Source organism: Hemicordylus capensis, chromosome 3 (genome assembly GCF_027244095.1).
Source record: "Hemicordylus capensis ecotype Gifberg chromosome 3, rHemCap1.1.pri, whole genome shotgun sequence".
Classification (NCBI taxonomy): domain Eukaryota; kingdom Metazoa; phylum Chordata; class Lepidosauria; order Squamata; family Cordylidae; genus Hemicordylus; species Hemicordylus capensis.
The window spans coordinates 353,683,121-353,701,638 of record NC_069659.1 but is presented as its reverse complement, the minus strand read 5'-3'; the positions used below and the strand labels follow the sequence as shown (position 1 = coordinate 353,701,638).

General features: G+C 45.3%; 1 protein-coding gene across 7 annotated transcripts in view; it reads left to right on the top strand.

Annotated features, from left to right (window-relative positions):
* Positions 1-11,676: 11,676 nt before the first annotated feature.
* ARMC9 (armadillo repeat containing 9) overlaps positions 11,677-18,518 on the top strand; it is a 129,809-nt gene continuing 122,967 nt past the window's right edge. For 3 of the 7 annotated variants that reach the window (XM_053306966.1, XM_053306962.1, XM_053306967.1), the window contains exons 1-4: positions 11,677-11,818; positions 13,725-13,806; positions 14,732-14,857; positions 16,084-16,251. In XM_053306966.1, the coding sequence (XP_053162941.1) occupies positions 13,753-13,806; positions 14,732-14,857; positions 16,084-16,251 (348 nt within the window). In that variant the 5' untranslated portion in view covers positions 11,677-11,818; positions 13,725-13,752. Of the gene's footprint in view, positions 11,849-11,880; positions 12,113-13,724; positions 13,807-14,731; positions 14,858-16,083; positions 16,252-18,518 lie in introns of those variants that run through there. The other 4 variants (XM_053306968.1, XM_053306963.1, XM_053306965.1 and 1 more) reach the window with 4 other exon arrangements.

Genomic DNA, 18,518 nt, shown 5'->3' with positions numbered 1-18,518 from the left:
GTCATCTGTTGATGTGGATCCTGCTGGGCTGCCAATGAGGCATGCAGGGAAGAATTCCGCCCTGAAACATTTCTGTGGGTTTTCCAGGCAGGTATTTGCACACTGTTGGGGAGGGAGGCTAGAGAGAGGCAGGCGGGGCCTGTGAGGGCTTCTGCAGTCCTCCTTGAGGAAGGTGGTTTGCATTCTGCATTGTTGGCTTCCAAACTGGGGGAGATGGGAGGGTGCCAGCTGTTGGTTTGGGTACCCTGGAGATGCCCAGGCCAGGGGCAGGATTGGCAGCAGCCCCCACAGCCCCTTGGTGCCTGTTCACCATTGTGCAGCGTCCTGCCTCCTTCAGCCCAGCAGGGTGGGGGGAGGAGGAGAACGCCCGGGGAGGAGGGGCCCTCTTCAGTACTGAATGCTGCCACCAGGAACCTTGGGTCCCCAGATGTTGCTGGGCTACAATTGCCATCACCCTCCCCTAACCACAATGGGCAAAGGCTCAGGATGATGGAAATAGTCGTCCAACAACACCGGTGGAGTCGCCATCTTAGAAAAGGGGTTCCTCCTCCTTGTTCTCACAGGTGCAACACCTCTTCTAAGGACTGCACTATGGGCATGATGACTGGAGCTCCCAAAACCTTTTCAGAAAGCATCTAAGGGGAGTGGGGTTTAAGGAGAGGTATCTGGGTCAAACCATGGCTTGCTAGGAAGGGGAGTCTAATTGTACTCCTCGCCCCATCACAGCTCTGATTCCCGTTGCTTCCTGCAAATGCTGTTAGCTTTGTGGCTAATAGCAACTCAGGGAGCCCATGAAATTGCACAAGGTGCGCCCCTCCTCCCCCTGTGCAAGGATCATGTTTACTCTCCCACCCCTGCGTCAAGAAAACGACATCAGGTGTTCCAAGCACGGACCTCACCAGCTTCATGCCTAACTTGGCACTAGGCAACGGGCGTTATTGGTAGGCACTTAAAAGATCCAGGCCCAGAGGCCCGCTTTTGATACTTGAACTCAATCAGACACACCTCCAATAATATGCCTTTTTAAAAGTCTCCAATATGGTGTGGCCCTTATACAAAACTATGGTGCAGCCACACCTGGAGTACTGCGTGCAATTCTGGTCACCACATCTGAAGAAGGACATTGTAGAACTGGAAAAGGTGCAGAAGAGGGCAACCAAGATGATCAGGGGCCTGGAGCACCTTCCTTATGAGGCAAGGCTACAACACCTGGGGCTATTTCGTTTAGAAAAAAAGACGACTGCAGGGTGACATGTCTATAAAATCATGCACGGAGTGGAGAAAGTGGACAGAGAGAAATTCCTTTCCCTCTCACACAACACTAGAACCAGGGGTCATCCCATGAAATTGATTTCCAGGAAATCTAGGGCCAACGAACGGAAGTATTTTTTCACACAAAACATAATCAACTTGTGGAATTCTCTGCCACAAGATGTGGTGACAGCCAACAACCTTTTTGGCTTGAAGAGGGGTTTGGATCACTTCATGGAGGAGAGGTCTATCAATGGCTACTAGTCGGAGGGCTGTGGGCCACCTCCAGCCCCAGAGGCAGGATGCCTCTGGACAGCAGTTGCAGGGGAGTAACAGCAGGAGAGAGGGCATGCCCTCAGCTCCTGCCTGTGGCTCCCAGAGACATCTGATGGGCCACTGTGCGGAACAGGATGCTGGACTAGATGGGTTTCCTTGGGTCTGAGCCAGCAGGACTCTTCTAATATACATACAGCACCTATGGAGGTGGAAGCAGCCTCCAGGTGAGTCCAGGAGCTTTCTCCCATGCTCTTTGCAGGTGCCTCCACTGCTGCATCCCTTTTCTGGAAGGGGTTGTGGAGGAGGGAGGTGGCCTATGAGATTCGGGGCTCTGATCAGTTCTCTGGGGGCCTGCGTGCTCCCTGGGCCATGCCATAATGATGCCTCTGGCACTAGGGGACACCTTTGAAACTCACAGGACATCCTCTGCAAAGGCAGGAAACTGGCTTTTTCTTCCGAACCATTATTATATTCATAGCAGGCTGAAATTCATACAGCATACCAGCGAAGGCGTTTCAGATCGGGTCACTGCCTGACTCTTTTCCACACTTGCATGGTGCAATCATGGACAAGGCACAGGAGAAGCCATGTCCTCCTCCGCTGTGCATATGGTCTGCACATTTTCTGGCCGCGCCAGGAGACATTGCAGTGAAGCATCCACTTCTGGTACACTTGACCACCTTCCCCACCTCATTCTTTCCCCTTCTCCCGAGGTGGCGAAAATGAAGTGCAGAAGCGTTGAATGTTAAGTTCTGAGAGGAGCCGAGCCCTTTCCTCCCCTGGAATGCTGATGACTGACGGCCTGGCTCAGAGAGCTGCATGACTGGAAAATGGCTGTCAGGTTGGAACAGTTTGGCATGGGGCATCTTTGTGCACTTGGGGGAAGGAATCCACAGCTCAGTAGGAACCCTGAACTGATGGATGGATCCAGCCAGAGCTCATCTGTTCTGAAGCCTGTTTTTGGATACTTCATGGTAACTCAGACTACAGTCTTAGTTCATTATTAGCCTACTTTCCAGTAGGCTTATGAGATCACCCGGCTGTCTGTGTCTGTGTCTGTGTGTATGTGTGTGTGTATGTGTCCCCTATCAACTTTGCAATGCCTGGACCAATATGAACCAAATTAGGTACAGTTATAGGGACACTTGAACGACGTAGTTTGTGATGATGTCATCCACCCCAATCCAAGATGGCAGACGCGTAAACTTTTGAGGAGCAAGTGGGCTAACGTGTGAACAGCTTAATCAATTTCAACCAAATTTGCTATAGCTGTATGGACACATAGGAATACCCCAATGGTGTAGTTTGTGATGATGTCATCCACCCTGATGCAAGATGGCAGACGCATGAACATTTGATATGCAAGAGATCTAACTTGTGGACCTTGATTTGAACCAAATTTAGTCCAGTTGTAGAGAAAGGAACTCGCAAGAAAGGAAAGTAGGCTGATTAGTTCTTACTAGGCTTGTTATTTATGAGATAAATTTATGGGGGGGGGGGACAACTTGTTAGTTATGAGATAAATGCCCAGAAATGTGTTGCAGGCAGCCCCAGGGAGGGGAGGCAATGAGTCTCTGAGCATTCTGGGGCTTCTGTTGGAGTCTGGACCATCCAGTGATGGTGGCAGAACATCTGCTTTGCATGCAGAAAGCCCAGGGTTCAGTCCCTTGCAGCATTTCCAGGTAGGCTGAGGAATAGCCATCTGAAACTCTGGAGGTCTGCTGCCTGCCGGTCAGTGTAGGCAATATTGCAATAATGTACTCCTGCAATAATTTTGGGAGCGAGTGTGGCATATTGTTTAGAGTGATGGACTAGAGTGTTGACTGGGGGAGACCCGAGTTCAAATCCCCATTCAGCCATGAGACTTCTCTCTCAGGCTAACCCATCTCACAGAGTTGTTGTGAGGATAAACATAACCAGGCACACTGCTCTGGGCCCTCCGAGGAAGAGCCAGATAGAAATGTAAAAAAATAAATAAAATGAAAATGGTCTATCCTGCCCCTCCAGCACACTTCTGCTCGTGGCGGCTAACAATAAACCACAATATAAAGCAATAAAACCACAATAAAAGGCAATAAAAGCACAATGACATAACAGACACAATAAAACACAATGAGAGACAGCAGCAAATAAAATAGCAATTAGCCAGGATAAAATAGCAGTTGGGACTTTAAAAGCTAATTAAATCCAGAAGCCAGTCGGTGTGGGGGGGGGGAACTTCTTTAAAATGAGGATGAATCTAAAAAAAAAAGTGGGGGTGGGGGTGGGCTGACAAAGCCCCTCTGGGAGGGCATTCCTAAGGGGGGGGGGCGGGGGTTGCTGGAAAAGCCCAGTCACTCCCTGGACTTCACCAGCCTCATCTGTGCCAATCGCTGGGGTTAAGCTCAATGCTTCCCTTTTTTCCATAGTGAACAGCAAACATTCACTTATATGGGTGAGGGTCAAAGGGGTGCCTGCAGTTGCTGAAGGTGGTTGTCTTCAAACCCGCCATGTCCACTCCCTGGAGGTCACCACTATATAGAAATGGAAAATATCCTCGTCCAAGACGTTGAACCCACTTGGGCCTGATCTTGCGGGGGGGAGGGGGGGAATTGCTCGGAGCTCTGGATCCCACCAGCCACCTCCGTGACCTCTTCCAGAAAGGGAGCTCAGCTGTGGAAGCACCTGCACAGAGCCTGGGAGGGAGCGCCCGGCCTCGCCTGGCTCTCTGCTGCTTCCACCTTCATAGGTGCTGCATTACAATATTAGAGACTTTGCAAAAAAAACCCAAGAACATTCCATTATCAAAAGGGGGGTTGTGGGACTGAACCCCAGATCTTTTGTGTACCTATTCATCATGCCCCTGCTCGTAGGGCTCTCTTAGACTCTTATGGAGGACAGACCTATCAACAGCTACTAGTCAGGATAGCTAAATGGAACTTCCTTGTTCAGAGGCAGTGTAGCTCTGAGCATCAGTTGTTCTGGTGGACAAACAGTGAAGCAAGGCTGTTGGCTTCAAGTGCTGATTCTGTGCCCCTCATCTGGGTGGCCACGGTTGGAAACAGCATGCTGGAGTAGTTGGCCCTTTAGAGTAACCCAACAAGCTTCTGATCTCTATCAATTACCACACATTAGGGCAGGGCAGGGGTTACCAACCTTGGGTCCCCAGATGTTGCTGGACTACAGCTCCCATCATACCCAGCCACAATGGCCAGAGGGGATGAAGGGAGTTGTAGTCCAACAATGTCTGGGTACCCAAGGTTGGAAACCCACTTATATTCCATGCTGCTGCTGCTGCTAGTGCTACTCATTTTTAGCCTACGTTCCAGTAGGCTTATGAGATCACCCGGAATTCTGTGTGTGTGTCCGTGTGTCCCCTGCTAACAACTTCGCAACGCCTGGACCAATCTAAACTAAACTGGGTACAGTTGTAGGGATACATAGGGACACCTCAACGGCATAGTTTGTGATGATGTCATCCACCTCAATCCAAGATGGCGGACATGTAAAGTTTTGAGGCGCAAGTGGGCTAACTTGTGAACCGCTTAGCTGATTTGGACCAAATTTGGTACAGTTGTAGTGAGTGACACACAGGGACACCTCAACGGCGTAGTTTGTGATAATGTCATTCACCCCGATCCAAGATGGCAGATCCATGAACATTTGAGGTGCAAGAGATCTAGCTTGTGGACCTTAACTTGAACTAAATTTAGTCCAGTTGTAGAGACAGAGAAAGGAAAATGGATTGATTAGTTCTTACTAGAACAACTTGTTAATTCCTATATTCTCCTCTGTGTTAATTTCCACTAGCTCCTGGGTCAGCCTTCACTTTGGGCCAGAGATAAATCTTGGCAATCTAGAAATGGGAGAAAATAGCAAATAATATTCAGCCTGCTCACTCCTGATCATGGACCTGAAGGATGTTAAACATATGCCAAGAAGGAGAACACACAAAAAATTATAGCGGCATTTAAAACAAAAATTATCCTGGCAGCTGTGGCCCGTCTTGCCCAAACCTTTGAGCCTCCTATTAAAAAGGGGTATTTATTTCATACTGGCTTTCAGGAGGAACACATTGAAGGAGAAGCTATAATAAGGTAGGGAGGGACAGTTAAAACAAATATAGCACTTGTAGACTTGTGTTGTTGGGTTTTTTTTTTAATGTTGCTGAAAGTCAGATGCTTAGTGTATGGTTGCTTGTCATCGTATGGAGCCCGACGGAGCTGATGGGAATATAAACACTGCAGTGGTGAGATGTTTATGATGTGGCTGAGGCCCCATGAAGTGTTTTCTTTCTACGGGCAACGCAGCTGAAATCTGTGGCCAGGCCACAGGGACGACAGTAGCTCCTCTTTCATTGCACAGACCATTAGGTCCCCACCCAAAAATGACTCCATATTGGTCTGGTCTGTTGTGGATAATTGATATACAGTGAGGGAAATAAGTATTTGATCCCCTGCTGATTTTGTCCGTTTGCCCTCTGACACAGAAATGACCAGGCTATAATTGGAATGGTAGGTTTATTGTAGCTGTGAGAGATGGAATAACAACAAACAAACCCTCAAAAGCCCAGTGCCCAAAAGTCAGCGATGGATTTGCATTGTAGTGAGGGAAATAAGTATTCGATCCCCTATCAACCAGCAAGATTTCAGGCTCCCAGGTGTCTTTTCACTATATGCAGGTAACGAGCTGAGATGAGGAACACCCTCTGTAAGGGAGTGCTCCTACTCCCAGCTTGTTACAGTACCTGTATAAAAGACACCTGTCCATAGAAGCAAGCAATCACTCAGCTTCCAAACTCACCACCATGCCCAAGACCAAAGAGCTGTCAAAGGATGTCAGGGACAAGGTTGTAGACCTGCACAAGGCTGGACTGGGCTACAAGACTATCGCCAAGCACCTTGGTGAGAAGGTGACTACAGTTGGCACGATAACTCGCAAATGGAAGAAACACAAAACAACTGTCAATCTCCCTCGGTCTGGGGCTCCATGCAAGATCTCACCTCGTGGAGTTGCAATGATCATGAGAACGGTGACAAAGCAGCCCAGAACTACACAGGGTGGGGGGACTTGTCAATGATCTCAGGGCAGCTGGAACCATAGTCACCAAGAAAACAATTGGTAACACACTACGCCATGAAGGACTGAAATCTTGCAGTGCCTGCAAGGTCCCCCTGCTCAAGGCAGCACATGTACAGGCCCATCTGCAGTTTGCCAATGCACATCTGAATGATCCAGAGGAGAACTGGGCAAAAGTGTTGTGGTCAAATGAGACCAAAATCGAGCTCTTTGGCATCAACTCAACTCGCCGTGTGTGGAGGAGGAGGAATGCTGCCTATGAGCCCAAGAACACCATCCCCACCGTCAAACATGGAGGTGGACACATTATGCTTTGGGGGTGTTTTTCTGCTAAGGGGACAGGACACCTTCACCGTATGGAAGGGACGATGGACGGGACCATGTACCGTCAGATCTTGGGTGAGCACCTCCTTCCCTCAGCCAGGGCATTGAGAATGGGTCGTGGATGGGTATTCCAGCATGACAATGACCCAAAACACACAGCCAAGGCAACAAAGGAGTGGTTCATGAAGAAGCACATGAAGGTCCTGGAGTGGCCCAGCCAGTCTCCAGACCTTAATCCCATAGAAAATCTGTGGAGGGAGCTGAAGGTTCGGGTTGCCAAACATCAGCCTCGAAACCTTTCTGACTTGGAGAAGATCTGCAAAGAGGAGTGGGACAACATCCCTCCTGGGTTGTGTGCAAACCTGGTGGCCAACTACAAGAAACGTCTGACCTCTGTGATTGCCAACAAGGGTTTTGCCACCAAGTACTAAGACATCTTTTGTGAAGGGATTGAATACTTATTTCCCTCACTACAATGCAAATCCATCGCTGACTTTTGGGCACTGGGCTTTTGAGAGTTTGTTTGTTGTTATTCCGTCTCTCACAGCTACAATAAACCTACCATTCCAATTATAGCCTGGTCATTTCTGTGTCAGAGGGCAAATGGACAAAATCAGCAGGGGATCAAATACTTATTTCCCTCACTGTAGTTATTTATTTATTTATTTATTTATTTATTTATTGTTCAATTTATATTCCGCTTTTCATTAAAATAATCTCAAAGCGGTTTACAACACAATTAAAACACAATGATCTCAGATCTCAAAGCAGTTTACAACATAATTAAAACAACACATAATTAAAATACAAAAGTACAGATAATATGAATATAAAAATAGCTCTATTAAAAATTTTAAAAAGCCATTAAAAATAATAATACATGAAATACAAAGCAGCCGCAGTAAAAACAATTATTTCATTCAAAAGCCTGGGGGAAGAGCCACAGCTTAAATTTTTTCCTTAAAACTGCCAAGGAGACTGAGGAGTGGATGCCAGCTAGGAGAGCATTCCAAAACCTGGGGGCCATGACTGAGAAGGCCTTGTCCCGCGTGCTCGACAACCAAGCCGTCAGCACGCTGAGCAGAACCCCACTCTGATGCTCTTGTCAAGAAGGGAGAAACCCTTGGGAGAAGGCGGTCCTTCAGATATCCATGGCCCTAAGGGCTTTAAAGGTCAAAACCAGCACCTGAATGGGACCCAGAAACAAATTGGTAGCCAGTGTAGCTCTTTCAGAATGGGTGTTGTCATGATACCAATGGGCAGCAGCTCCAGATACAATCCTAGCTGCCACATTTTGCACTAGCTGCAGTTTCTGAATATTTGTCGAGGGCAGCCCCACATAGAGCATGTTGCAGTAATCCAACTGCGACATGACTAGGCCATGGCCAACTGTGGCCAGAACTGCCTTCTCGAGAAAGGGACACAGCAAAAGCACCTTGGGCCACTGCCTCCACACCTGGCTTGGCCACTCCACCCCAGCCACAATTTATTGGGAGTTGTAGTCCACCAGTGGCTACAGAGCCTGAGCTTGACCACCCCTGCAACCGAGCCTTGGCCGTGCTAAAACCAGGGGTAGCGTTATGCACAGTGATTTGCAGACTACAAGAGAAGAGGCCCTTAATGCCAAGGGGCTTGACATATAGCTGACTGAAGCATTACATGTGCTTAGAACCTAGTTTCTGTAGAGCAGGGGTAAGGAATATTGGCTCTCCAGCAGCCCATCATCTGTCATCGTCATCAGCATCAATCACTAAATTGTGATTGGGGATGATGGGAGTTGTAGGCAACAACAGCTGGGGAGCTAAAGGTTAGAACATAAGAACAGCCCTACAGGACCCGGCCCAACACCCATTCAGTATCCTGTTTCACAGCATCCTATGGTAAGCCCACAGGCAATAGGTGAGGGCATACTCTCGTGGTTTCTCCCCTGCAACTGTTATTTAGAGGCATCTTCCTCTGAGGCTGGAGGTGGTCTATAGCCACCAGACTAGTAGTCATAGATAGACCTGTCTTCCATGAATTTATCTAAACCCTTTGTAAAGCCATCCAGGTTGTTGGCTGTCATCACATCTTGTGGCAGAGTATTCCACAGATTAATTATGTGCTGTAGGAAAAAGTACTTCCTTCTGTTGTTCCTAAATGGCTCAACTTCCAGTTTCATAGGGTGACCCCTGGTTCTAGTACTGTGAGAGAGGGAGGAAATTTTCTCTCTGTTCACTCTCTCTGCTCCATACATAATTTTATATACCTCTATCATGTCTCCTCATTGTCACCTCTTTTTTAAACAAAAAAGCCCCATGTGTTGTAGCCTTGCCTCATAAGGAAAGTGCTCTAGGCCCCTGATCATCTTGGTTGCCCTCTTCTGGTTGTTTTCCAGTTCTACAATGCCCTTCTTAAGGTTAAGTTGGCGTTTTTTTATCCCAATACGCATCACTTTACACTTGCTAACATTGAATCACATGTTAGTGTTGCCTACCCCTGTTGTAGAGTATAGGAACAAAAGGTTTTACAGAAAAGGTGAGGTCATAAACTCAGCACTAGTGGTAGAACTAGTGAGAACTACAAATCAAAGGTGGACAGTGTGGAGCAGGGGGCGGACAGAAGGGGGAAATTGAATTTCTGGGGTGAGAGCAAACTGTCACACATGCTATTTTTTATTTATGTATAGTTCAATTTCTGTTCCACCTGTAATAAAATTCACCCCAACCTGGTTTACCAAAATTAAAAATACAATAAAACCCCATAAAAATCACATTAAACCATTGAAACCATTGTATTATTTATTTATTTCATTTCATTTCATTTCATTTCTATACTGCCCTTCCAAAAAATGACTCAGGGTGGTTTACACAGAAAAATAATAAACAAATAAGATGGATTCCTGTCCCCAAAGGGCTCACAATCTAAAAAGAAACATAAGATAGACTCCAGCAATAGTCACTGGAGGGATGCTGTCCTGGGAGTGGATAGGGCCAGTTACCCTCCCCCTGCTAAATAAAGAGAATCACCACGTTAAATCATCAAAAAGCAACAGCCATATAAAAAGAAACACAAAATATCAGGAGAGCTGAGAAAACTGGCAACCCCTAAGGGCTAATGTTAGATTTCTGAAAGAGAAATAAGAAGATATTTCACATTAATACTCCCATCCAAAATGTTGTTTCTCTGAAATGAGTCCTATTTATTTTGATGGAGTTAAAAGTTTGCTTTCCCACTGTCACTGACAGCTGGGCGTGAGCCCACGCAGAACTGCTTTTTATATACATATATACTGAATGATGATAATAAAGAAAGGTACTCTGAGTGCATAAAGGGTGCCTTTCTTTCAAGTGACAGGGAGCCAGTAATGTGGGCAGGGGAGGAGCTACTTTAGCCCTCACTGCTTCCCATCTGGTGGTGTTTTGGCAGCAACACCGCAATACTGTCTATCTATCCTCGGCTGCTTTCCAAGACGAAGGTTATTTTCCCATAAGCCTTTATGTGAGAAAGTTTCTTAATGGCACTCTTCATTCTAAAGCCTGGGCCAACAGGATACATTTAAAACAAAGTATTTGGTTTCATGAACCTCTAAGAAGCCAAAGGGCTAGGTGGGTTTCTGGATTTGCAAGAAAACGCCACGGTTTTTGAATAAACAGAAGGGGACAACTGGACAAATGTCATGACAAGGCCACAAGCCCTGAACAACAACAAAACCTTCCGCCTTTTATGGCTTTGCCATGGGAGCCAGTTGTTTTTACAGGACTGGATTTTCTAAATCATTCCTGGAATAATTAAGGAAAAAATCCACATATTTCTGCAGTATGTTGCTATAATGTAGTCCCAGTAAAACTGGCTAATAGGCTTCAAATCTCTCAAGTGAGGACATGTAAACAAGATAAAGGCTAGAACATAGATGACATAGAAGTGGATGCTTCACTGCTTTCAACTCAGGATGCAAGCTTTGATTGATCAGATAATAGAAATGTTCCTCGATTAGTCAGTTGGTGGGGTTGGGATTGAGGACACATGTTAATGTTGGGGTGTGTGTGTCTGTGTTCTCGGGTGGTGTGTTTTCCATAATAGGGAGTGACTGATGAGAAGTGTGTAGCTTTAAAAGTGTGCAAAGCTCTACACATAATCATGTTGTTCTATATTTCTTCGGTCATTCAGTTTATTTGTTTAGCCATAGCAAAAACATGTGTGTTATATTTCTTATAAGAATCCTATAAAGTAGGTCAATATAATTAACCCATATTAGAGGACTGAGGCTCAGAAACAGCAGCCGTTTCCTGGCAGTTTGATTTATAGCTTAGCATTTTAAAAAAATGCTTTATTAAAAACAAATAAAAAATGAGAAGAACTCAGTCCCAAGTGCAGCGATGATGGCGTTTCTTGAACTCTACTAGGGCTTCATTTCCTTCTCCTAATTGTAGTTTAAGTGATTTGTAGCCTGGCCCTACTGCATGCCTACTCACAAGTCTCACTGAATTCAGCAGGGCTTACTCTAAAGTAAGTGCGCCTAGGACTGCAACCTCGGACCGCTGCGAGGCAACAGCATTAGGTCTGCTTTCGCCAGTATCTTTTAGGAGGGAATTTCCCAGCATTCCCTGGAAGCTCCCCCAAACATCTTTCAAAGAAGCCTTCATTTCCCATGATCCCCCGGGGTACCCTCTGGTTCTCCCCTCTTTCAGCATCCCGCGTTGCTAGGACGCTTCGTCTCCCCTGTACGGAGGGGCTCCTATTTGGCTGGCGGTGCCACGTGATCCTAGAGCCTGCTCCCTCCTCCCTCTTCGTCATTGGCTCTGAGGCTCCACGTGGGTTTCAATCCTTTAGAAAGCTGCGCGGAGAGGGCGGGGCTCAGCAGAGCCGCTGTTGCTAGGCGACGGGGACCGCGGCCTACTTCGTTCCGGAGCAACGGAGCGCGAAGCAGGTACGGGGGCCGAGGGTGCTGCCGGGAGGGGTAAGCAGAGCGGAGCCCTCCCCGCAAACTTGACCCGCGGTTTGGGAACAGGGAATATAAGTGTTGTTGTTTTTTAAAGGCCCATTGAGGTCCCAGCTGTGCATGCGCTGTGGGTCACTATATCACTCTGCACATGGTCAGGGGCACTTTCTTCTAGGGCTTCCACTTTTTCTTTTAATGATCAAGTTATCAGAAAAGACCTTCCCTTCTTTCTGTACCGGAGACACACTGGCTCAGTCCATACAATCTTACATAGGAACGTAGGTAACTGCCATATACCGAGTCAGACCATTGGTCTATCTTGCTCAGTATTGTCTACACGGACTGGCAGCAGCTTCTCCAAGGTTGCAGGCAGGAATCTTTCTCAGCCCTATCTCTTCTGGAAAAGTTTGTATGGTTATGTGCAAAAAGACAAGAGTATCTCTTCTAAACAGCAATAGGACAAATTGTGGAAATGGACGTCGGATGTAAACCCCCCCCCATTACCTGATGTGCCTTGAAATCCCCCACCCCCGAGTTACAGTACCACCTGCATATACTTCATAACCTTGTGGGTTTCCAAATCATTGTGTATAAATCTTTGTAGATATATCATGTACAAACAACCACTTTGTATATAATTGTGCTTTGGCAATGTACTGTATGCTTTGGTAGTTTGTTGGTTCAATAAAAAAATCTTGCCCTATTAAAAAATAAATAAATCTTGTCCTATCTTGGAGATACTGCCAAGGAGGGAACTTGAAGCCTTCTGCTCTTCCCAGAGCGGCTTCATCCCCTGAGGGGATGGTTTACACACTCACTCACTCACAACTATGGTGTAAAATAATAGTTTGGAGGTTAGTGCTAACCATAGTTTGACTGATGTCATGGCAAAGTAAAGCTAGAGGAAGCATGGTCATGAAGGAGAGGTCATAAGTTTGCTGCCCATTCTGATCTTCCAAACTAATTTTAAGGTTTGGAATTTATTGAGGCTTGTTTGTTTGGTTTTATCTTGTTTGTTTGGTTTTATCTTTTATATGTGTTGTTTTTATCTTGTTTGTTTGTTATTTCTCTATGTAAACTGCCCTGAGCCATTTTTGGAAGGGAGGTATAAAAATCAAATGAATGAATTAATTTATAGAGGCTATTAGTGTGTGTATACAAAACCAGTCTAAGGAAGCCCAACCTGGTTTTGCACGTGCATGTGTACTGCTGGAATTGGGCCCGATCCCAGCAGCATCGGTGGCAAACCCCTTAATCAATCCCTTAACCTCATTTTTTCCCATTTTTCTAACCATTTTCCATTGTCAGCTGCGGATGAAAGCAGCAGACTGTGGCCTTCCTGGGGAGGGGAGGGGGGAATCCCCATAGTGCACCACGCACTCACGCAGTGCCTTGTTGGAGCTCCGAGGCAACGTGTCCCAGCGATGTGTCCCAGCACCCTGACCCTTGGAGCTATTGGCAGTAGCCGGTAGCTCATCTAGGCGGGTGATCTGCCCACCCAAGGAGAGGAAACCACTCTTCTGCGGGGGAGGAAAGCTCTTCAGGGCTTCCTTCCTGCTAACCCTGTTGCCCCTTTTCACTGTTTGTGAGAAAGGGCTCAATGTTTGAATTGAGCAACAATCAAGTCCTGGCCACAGTTTGCATTGTGACCAGGCTTTAGCCTGAGGGGGCATATGGACAGAACCTGTTTGCAGGCACCTTTTCTCCTCCTGGATCTGGGTGAGCCTGACCAAATGAGTTGTCATTCAGAGTACAGACTCCTGACTGTATACAGTTTATTTCTGAAGTAAGATGGTTGGTATTATTTGAGAACCACAAACGATTGACGTGTAAACAAAATGACACTATGTTTTAATTAGGCGCAACCCTCCTTTATGTTCTAATTATATTGCAGGTTCCTCTAGTGATTCATTTGATGTTTGATGATGGGAGACATCCTTGCTTATGAAGCAGAGCTGCTTGGAATGGTGAAGGAGGTGTGTGACGTTTTTCCGGAAAACAGAAAGGTTTTCGTTTACCACTTGCCAAGATTTGTGGAAGGATGATAGTTTACTTCAGTTGCTCAATTTCCTTAATGTTGGTTGATACTAAAGTGGCTCTGAAGTTGAGATTGTGTGATGAAGCCTTAATTGATACTTCATTGACTTCATGTCAGTAGCAGAATCTCTACAGGTGTGATCGGCTTGTTTTTTGTACTGCCATAACTGGATATTTAAGGTCAGCAGTCACTTCAAGAGAGTTTTCAAAGTCCCTTCTCACTTTTTAAGATTCTTTTTGGAAGCTCAGGTTTTTAAAATCTTTTCTGATCCCATTTCAATGAGCTGGATTTGAGAACCTGCAACCATGCCATGTAATGCAGCCCATGTTGACAGAATCAGCTTGACCTCTCCTTTTGTATTGACTATCCGATCCTAGAAGGATTTGTGCTGTTTTAGGAAGAAATGTGACTATTTTTAGACCTGAATTGGTTTAATTTGTTTTTATTGTGAACTGTTGTGGGAGCTGTAACCATAGTAAATCAATACAATAAATAGTTTCCTCCAGTCTGCTCCCATTTTTATGCACTGGGCCCATTTTCTGTCCGAGTCGAGAACAGATGCCTCACTTTGGAAGACCTTGCTCTAGTTTTCCCTCCCCTGAAGTACAGTTATTCTTTTGTCATCAACATGTTGCCTATTTTTGCTATGTGTGAACAAACTGGTTGATGTTCTGTCTCTTCTGTTTGCTAACATAAATGAGGGCAGCTATGAAAGAAGAAAGTGAAAAGTCATTCTGAACATTGCAGTGTTAACTCCACAGACTGATGGCCATCTCCCTGTTTGTTGCCTTTCCTAATCTTTTCTCATGTCATTTAATGGGAATTTCGATTTCTGATTCTTCATTGCCTTCTTGTGTTTGCAGTATTTGGACTTTGCAGAATTTGAAGATACAGTGAAAACCTTTTCAAAGGAGTGCAAAATAAAAGGGAAACCATTACCTAAAACAGGAGGTAGTTCTGTAAAGGATTCCAAGGCTCTGATAATCCAGGTATCACCTTTTCTTTTTTTGTTAAATTAATGTTTAGTAGGATTGGCTATTGAAGCTTTTGTGCGTAGCTAATTGTATTTATTGAGCTGCTGATATAATTTCTCATGGATCTGTGATGGGTTAATGATGGCTTTTAAATGGCATACGGGGATTCTGCACACGTTTGTTTTGGAAGCAAAAAAGAACAATCTCCTCAGTTAGACATTACATTGGTAATAATTCCTGAAGATGTTGTCAATATATAAAATTAAACACTTAGAGACTTACTAGATTTGTCTCCCTGTCACATTTGAAATACCTACAGGCTGCTTATGTCAATTACATAGATGGGGGTGGGGCAGTATATTGTGGGATTCACCCAGTGTCCTGCTGCGCATCCTTCAGCACTTCATCCATCATCTGCCCATTTCTAGATCCCACTGATTAGGCAACCCCGTTAATTAGACATGCTAATTAAATGGAGTTCATGTGGTTCGAGGCAGCATACTTCTGAGTATTGGTTGTTGAAGGACAAACTAGAAGGGAGGTCCACTGGTTTCATGCCCTGCTTGTGGACTCCCCAAAAGCATCTTACGAGACACCACATGCTGGACTTAGATGGACCTTTTGGCCTGATCCTGCAGATCACTTCCTGCCAGGTTGGTCTCTGAGTCATTTAGGAGAGACCATATTACTCCTGTGTTGAAAGATCTACACTGGCTGCCGATACGTTTCTGGGCAAAATACAAGGTGCTGGTTATTACCTATAAAGCCCTAAACAGCTTAGGCCCTGGGTATTTAAGAGAACGTTGTCTTCATCATGACCCCCACCGCCTGTTAAGATCATCTGGAGAGGTTCGTCTGCGGTTGCTGCCAACTCGTCTAGCGGCTACTCAGGAACAGGTCTTCTCTGTTGCTGCCCCTGGACTTTGGAATGCGCTCCCTGTTGAAATAAGAGCCTCCCTATCTCTGGCAACTTTTAAAAAGGCACTGAAGACACATTTATTCACCCAGGCTTTTAATTTTAATTAGATTTATTGTTTTACAATTTTTAATACTGGGTTTTTAATGTTTCAACTGTTTTCTTAATGTTTTAAATGATTTTAATTTTTAATTGATTTGATGTTTTAAATGATTTTCATTGTAAACAGCCCAGAGAAGCAAGTTTTGGGTGGTATAGAAATATTTTAAATAAAAAAAATATTTTTAAATAAAATAAATACTCTTTTTTTTCTTCTCTCTGGAAGGATCTGCTAATGGCCTTTACTGATGGAGACCAAGATGTCTTCTTTGAACTCTGGGAGGAGCATGTTCCTCCTTCAATCCGAGACAATGAAGCTGTTGCCCAGAAGTTGGAGTTTTATCTTCACATCCATTTTGCCATCTTCCTCTTAAAGCACACTGTGGGAAAGCCAGTATGTTTGCTCTTCTCTAGATTTGGCTTCATGTATATATGTTTTATCACCTTAAGTGGTGCAGTGGGGAAATGCTTGACCAACAAGCAGAAGGTTGCCGGTTTGAATCCCTGCTTGTGCTATATTGGGCATCATGATATAGGAAGATACTGAAAGGCATCATCTCATACTGCACAAGAGGAGGCAATGGTCAACCCCTCCTGTATTCTACCAAAGACAACCACAAGGCTCTGTGGGCGCCAGGAGTCAAAATCGACTTGATGGCACACTATATATATGTTTTAGGCTCAGGTCAGTGCTTTTGCCAGGTGAGCATGGAGGAGATTGGGGATTGGCCTACATTTTTGCCCCCATATCATATAATCCATTGACATCAGCCTCTTTTCTATTTCGTTTTTAGATCTGACTTGTGACTTTAGCATAGTGCTCACTGAGGTTGTAAATCTGTGTCAGGACTGTACCATTTCAGTCTGCAGGCGGAGACTCACATGATTGTTTGATCCTTTATACAAAGGATTCAATCTGTGTTGAAAACTAGATGTCAGGGAGAAGGGATCTAGCCTAGCCATCTCCTTGAAATGATAGTTTCCATTTGCATATGGGCACAGTGTCTTCCCTCCCCACTCCCCAAGCATGAGCAGCTGTTTAATCAAGTAAGCTCCCTCCTTCAGTCTGAAGTGGTACAGGCCAGATATAGTGAGAGCTAGTCCTTTGTTGTGAACATTTTAAAAAAATATAATACACACATACACTATTCATATACATGGTGCTTTGCAAAGAATGAGAAGACAGCCAGGTCCCTGCCCCAAGGGGCTTACAGTCCAGATGTAAGCACAAGGAAAACAACAGAGGAAAGGGAGGGAAATGGAGGCACTTTAAATGCAGGAATAATACGCAGTTATTTCCATTACACTTATTTAGGTTTAGGTATATGGGGAATTGGGACAATATTGTGCTTATTGAACCCCACTGCCCTTTAATGCCCTTTTGCCTGCAATGTGTAAAGAGTGCCCGGCAATGCACCTTTGGGTGACTTGGCTTCTGAATTCAGTTGCAAGCTCTTGCTTCTTGCTGCCCTCCAGGAAATCTACCTGGCAGTGGTTACTCTGTCTGCATTGGATATAGACCATTCAAGGGCCACTGCTTGTGTCCCAGCAGTGGTGATTCACAGATGAATTTGGGTTTTGTAAAATGTTCAGGGCCAGGTTGCAAGGAAGCAACTTAAACTTTAATGATGCTTTCATAACTGGAGCAAACACAAACAGACATTAGGGCAGTCTGTTTTGGTAATGAAATACCAACATAGCATGGGGGTTGTGAAGACTCTGTGCAAATGGTGCAGTAGATCTCCTGCAGGCTGCCTGCAGTCTTTAATAGGTGAGAATTGATGTCTTTTGGAAACAGAGAGTCCCACTGCGTGAGCCTTTGCTTTCTCTTTGTTTCGGTCCCGGCTTAATTAAGACTGCTGTTACAACAAGTGCTATAAAGCTGTAGAGGCCATAACTCACTGATAGAGATCATGCTCTGCATGCAGGAGGTCTTGGGTTCTATCCTCTTCATCTTCACCTCTTGGGGTCTGAAGTAGAGGAGCAAGAAACATCTCTGCTAGAGTCATCAAAGAGCTACTGTCGGTCAGAGTTGACAATGTTGGGCTAGAGAGACCAGTGGCTTGACTCTCCATGAAGCAGCTTTGTGTCTTCATGTACTGGACTATCGCATTTGGTAAAAACGGCAGCTATTTAAAATAGCTTCCATGACATCTGTGAAATAAATGCTTGCAATGACTGTAATGCTCCCAAGGAAGCTGAAACGCTAAAGCAGTGGTTTCCTATTTTTATTTTTGTTTAAAGATTGCTGTTCTGCATTTCACTGAAACTAGAAAAGTTACAAACTAGAAATCCAGTTATTTTCTTTGTCCAGTGAAATGAGATGCAAGAAAATGAAGAGCTTTCCCCATGTATGAGCCTGTTTAAAAATGTTATTTCAATTCAGAGGCCTCCTCTGGGTCCCTCCTGCTGTTGGATTACAGCAGGTAGTAGCCAGAAGAGGGCCTTTTCAATTCCAGTGAGCAAGATCTGGTGAGAGAGAGAGAGAGACTTGCGATTGAAGATGCAGTGAGAAGGTTGCTCTGTCCTTTGCCACTGGCCAGAGGACCACTGGAAAGTGTAGGCTTCCCACCCAGCAAGAACTCCATAACAAGGAGACGACTAACAACTCTTGGCCAGACAAGGAAGGAGCAGTTGCAAGTTCCTTACTTGCCCCCTTCC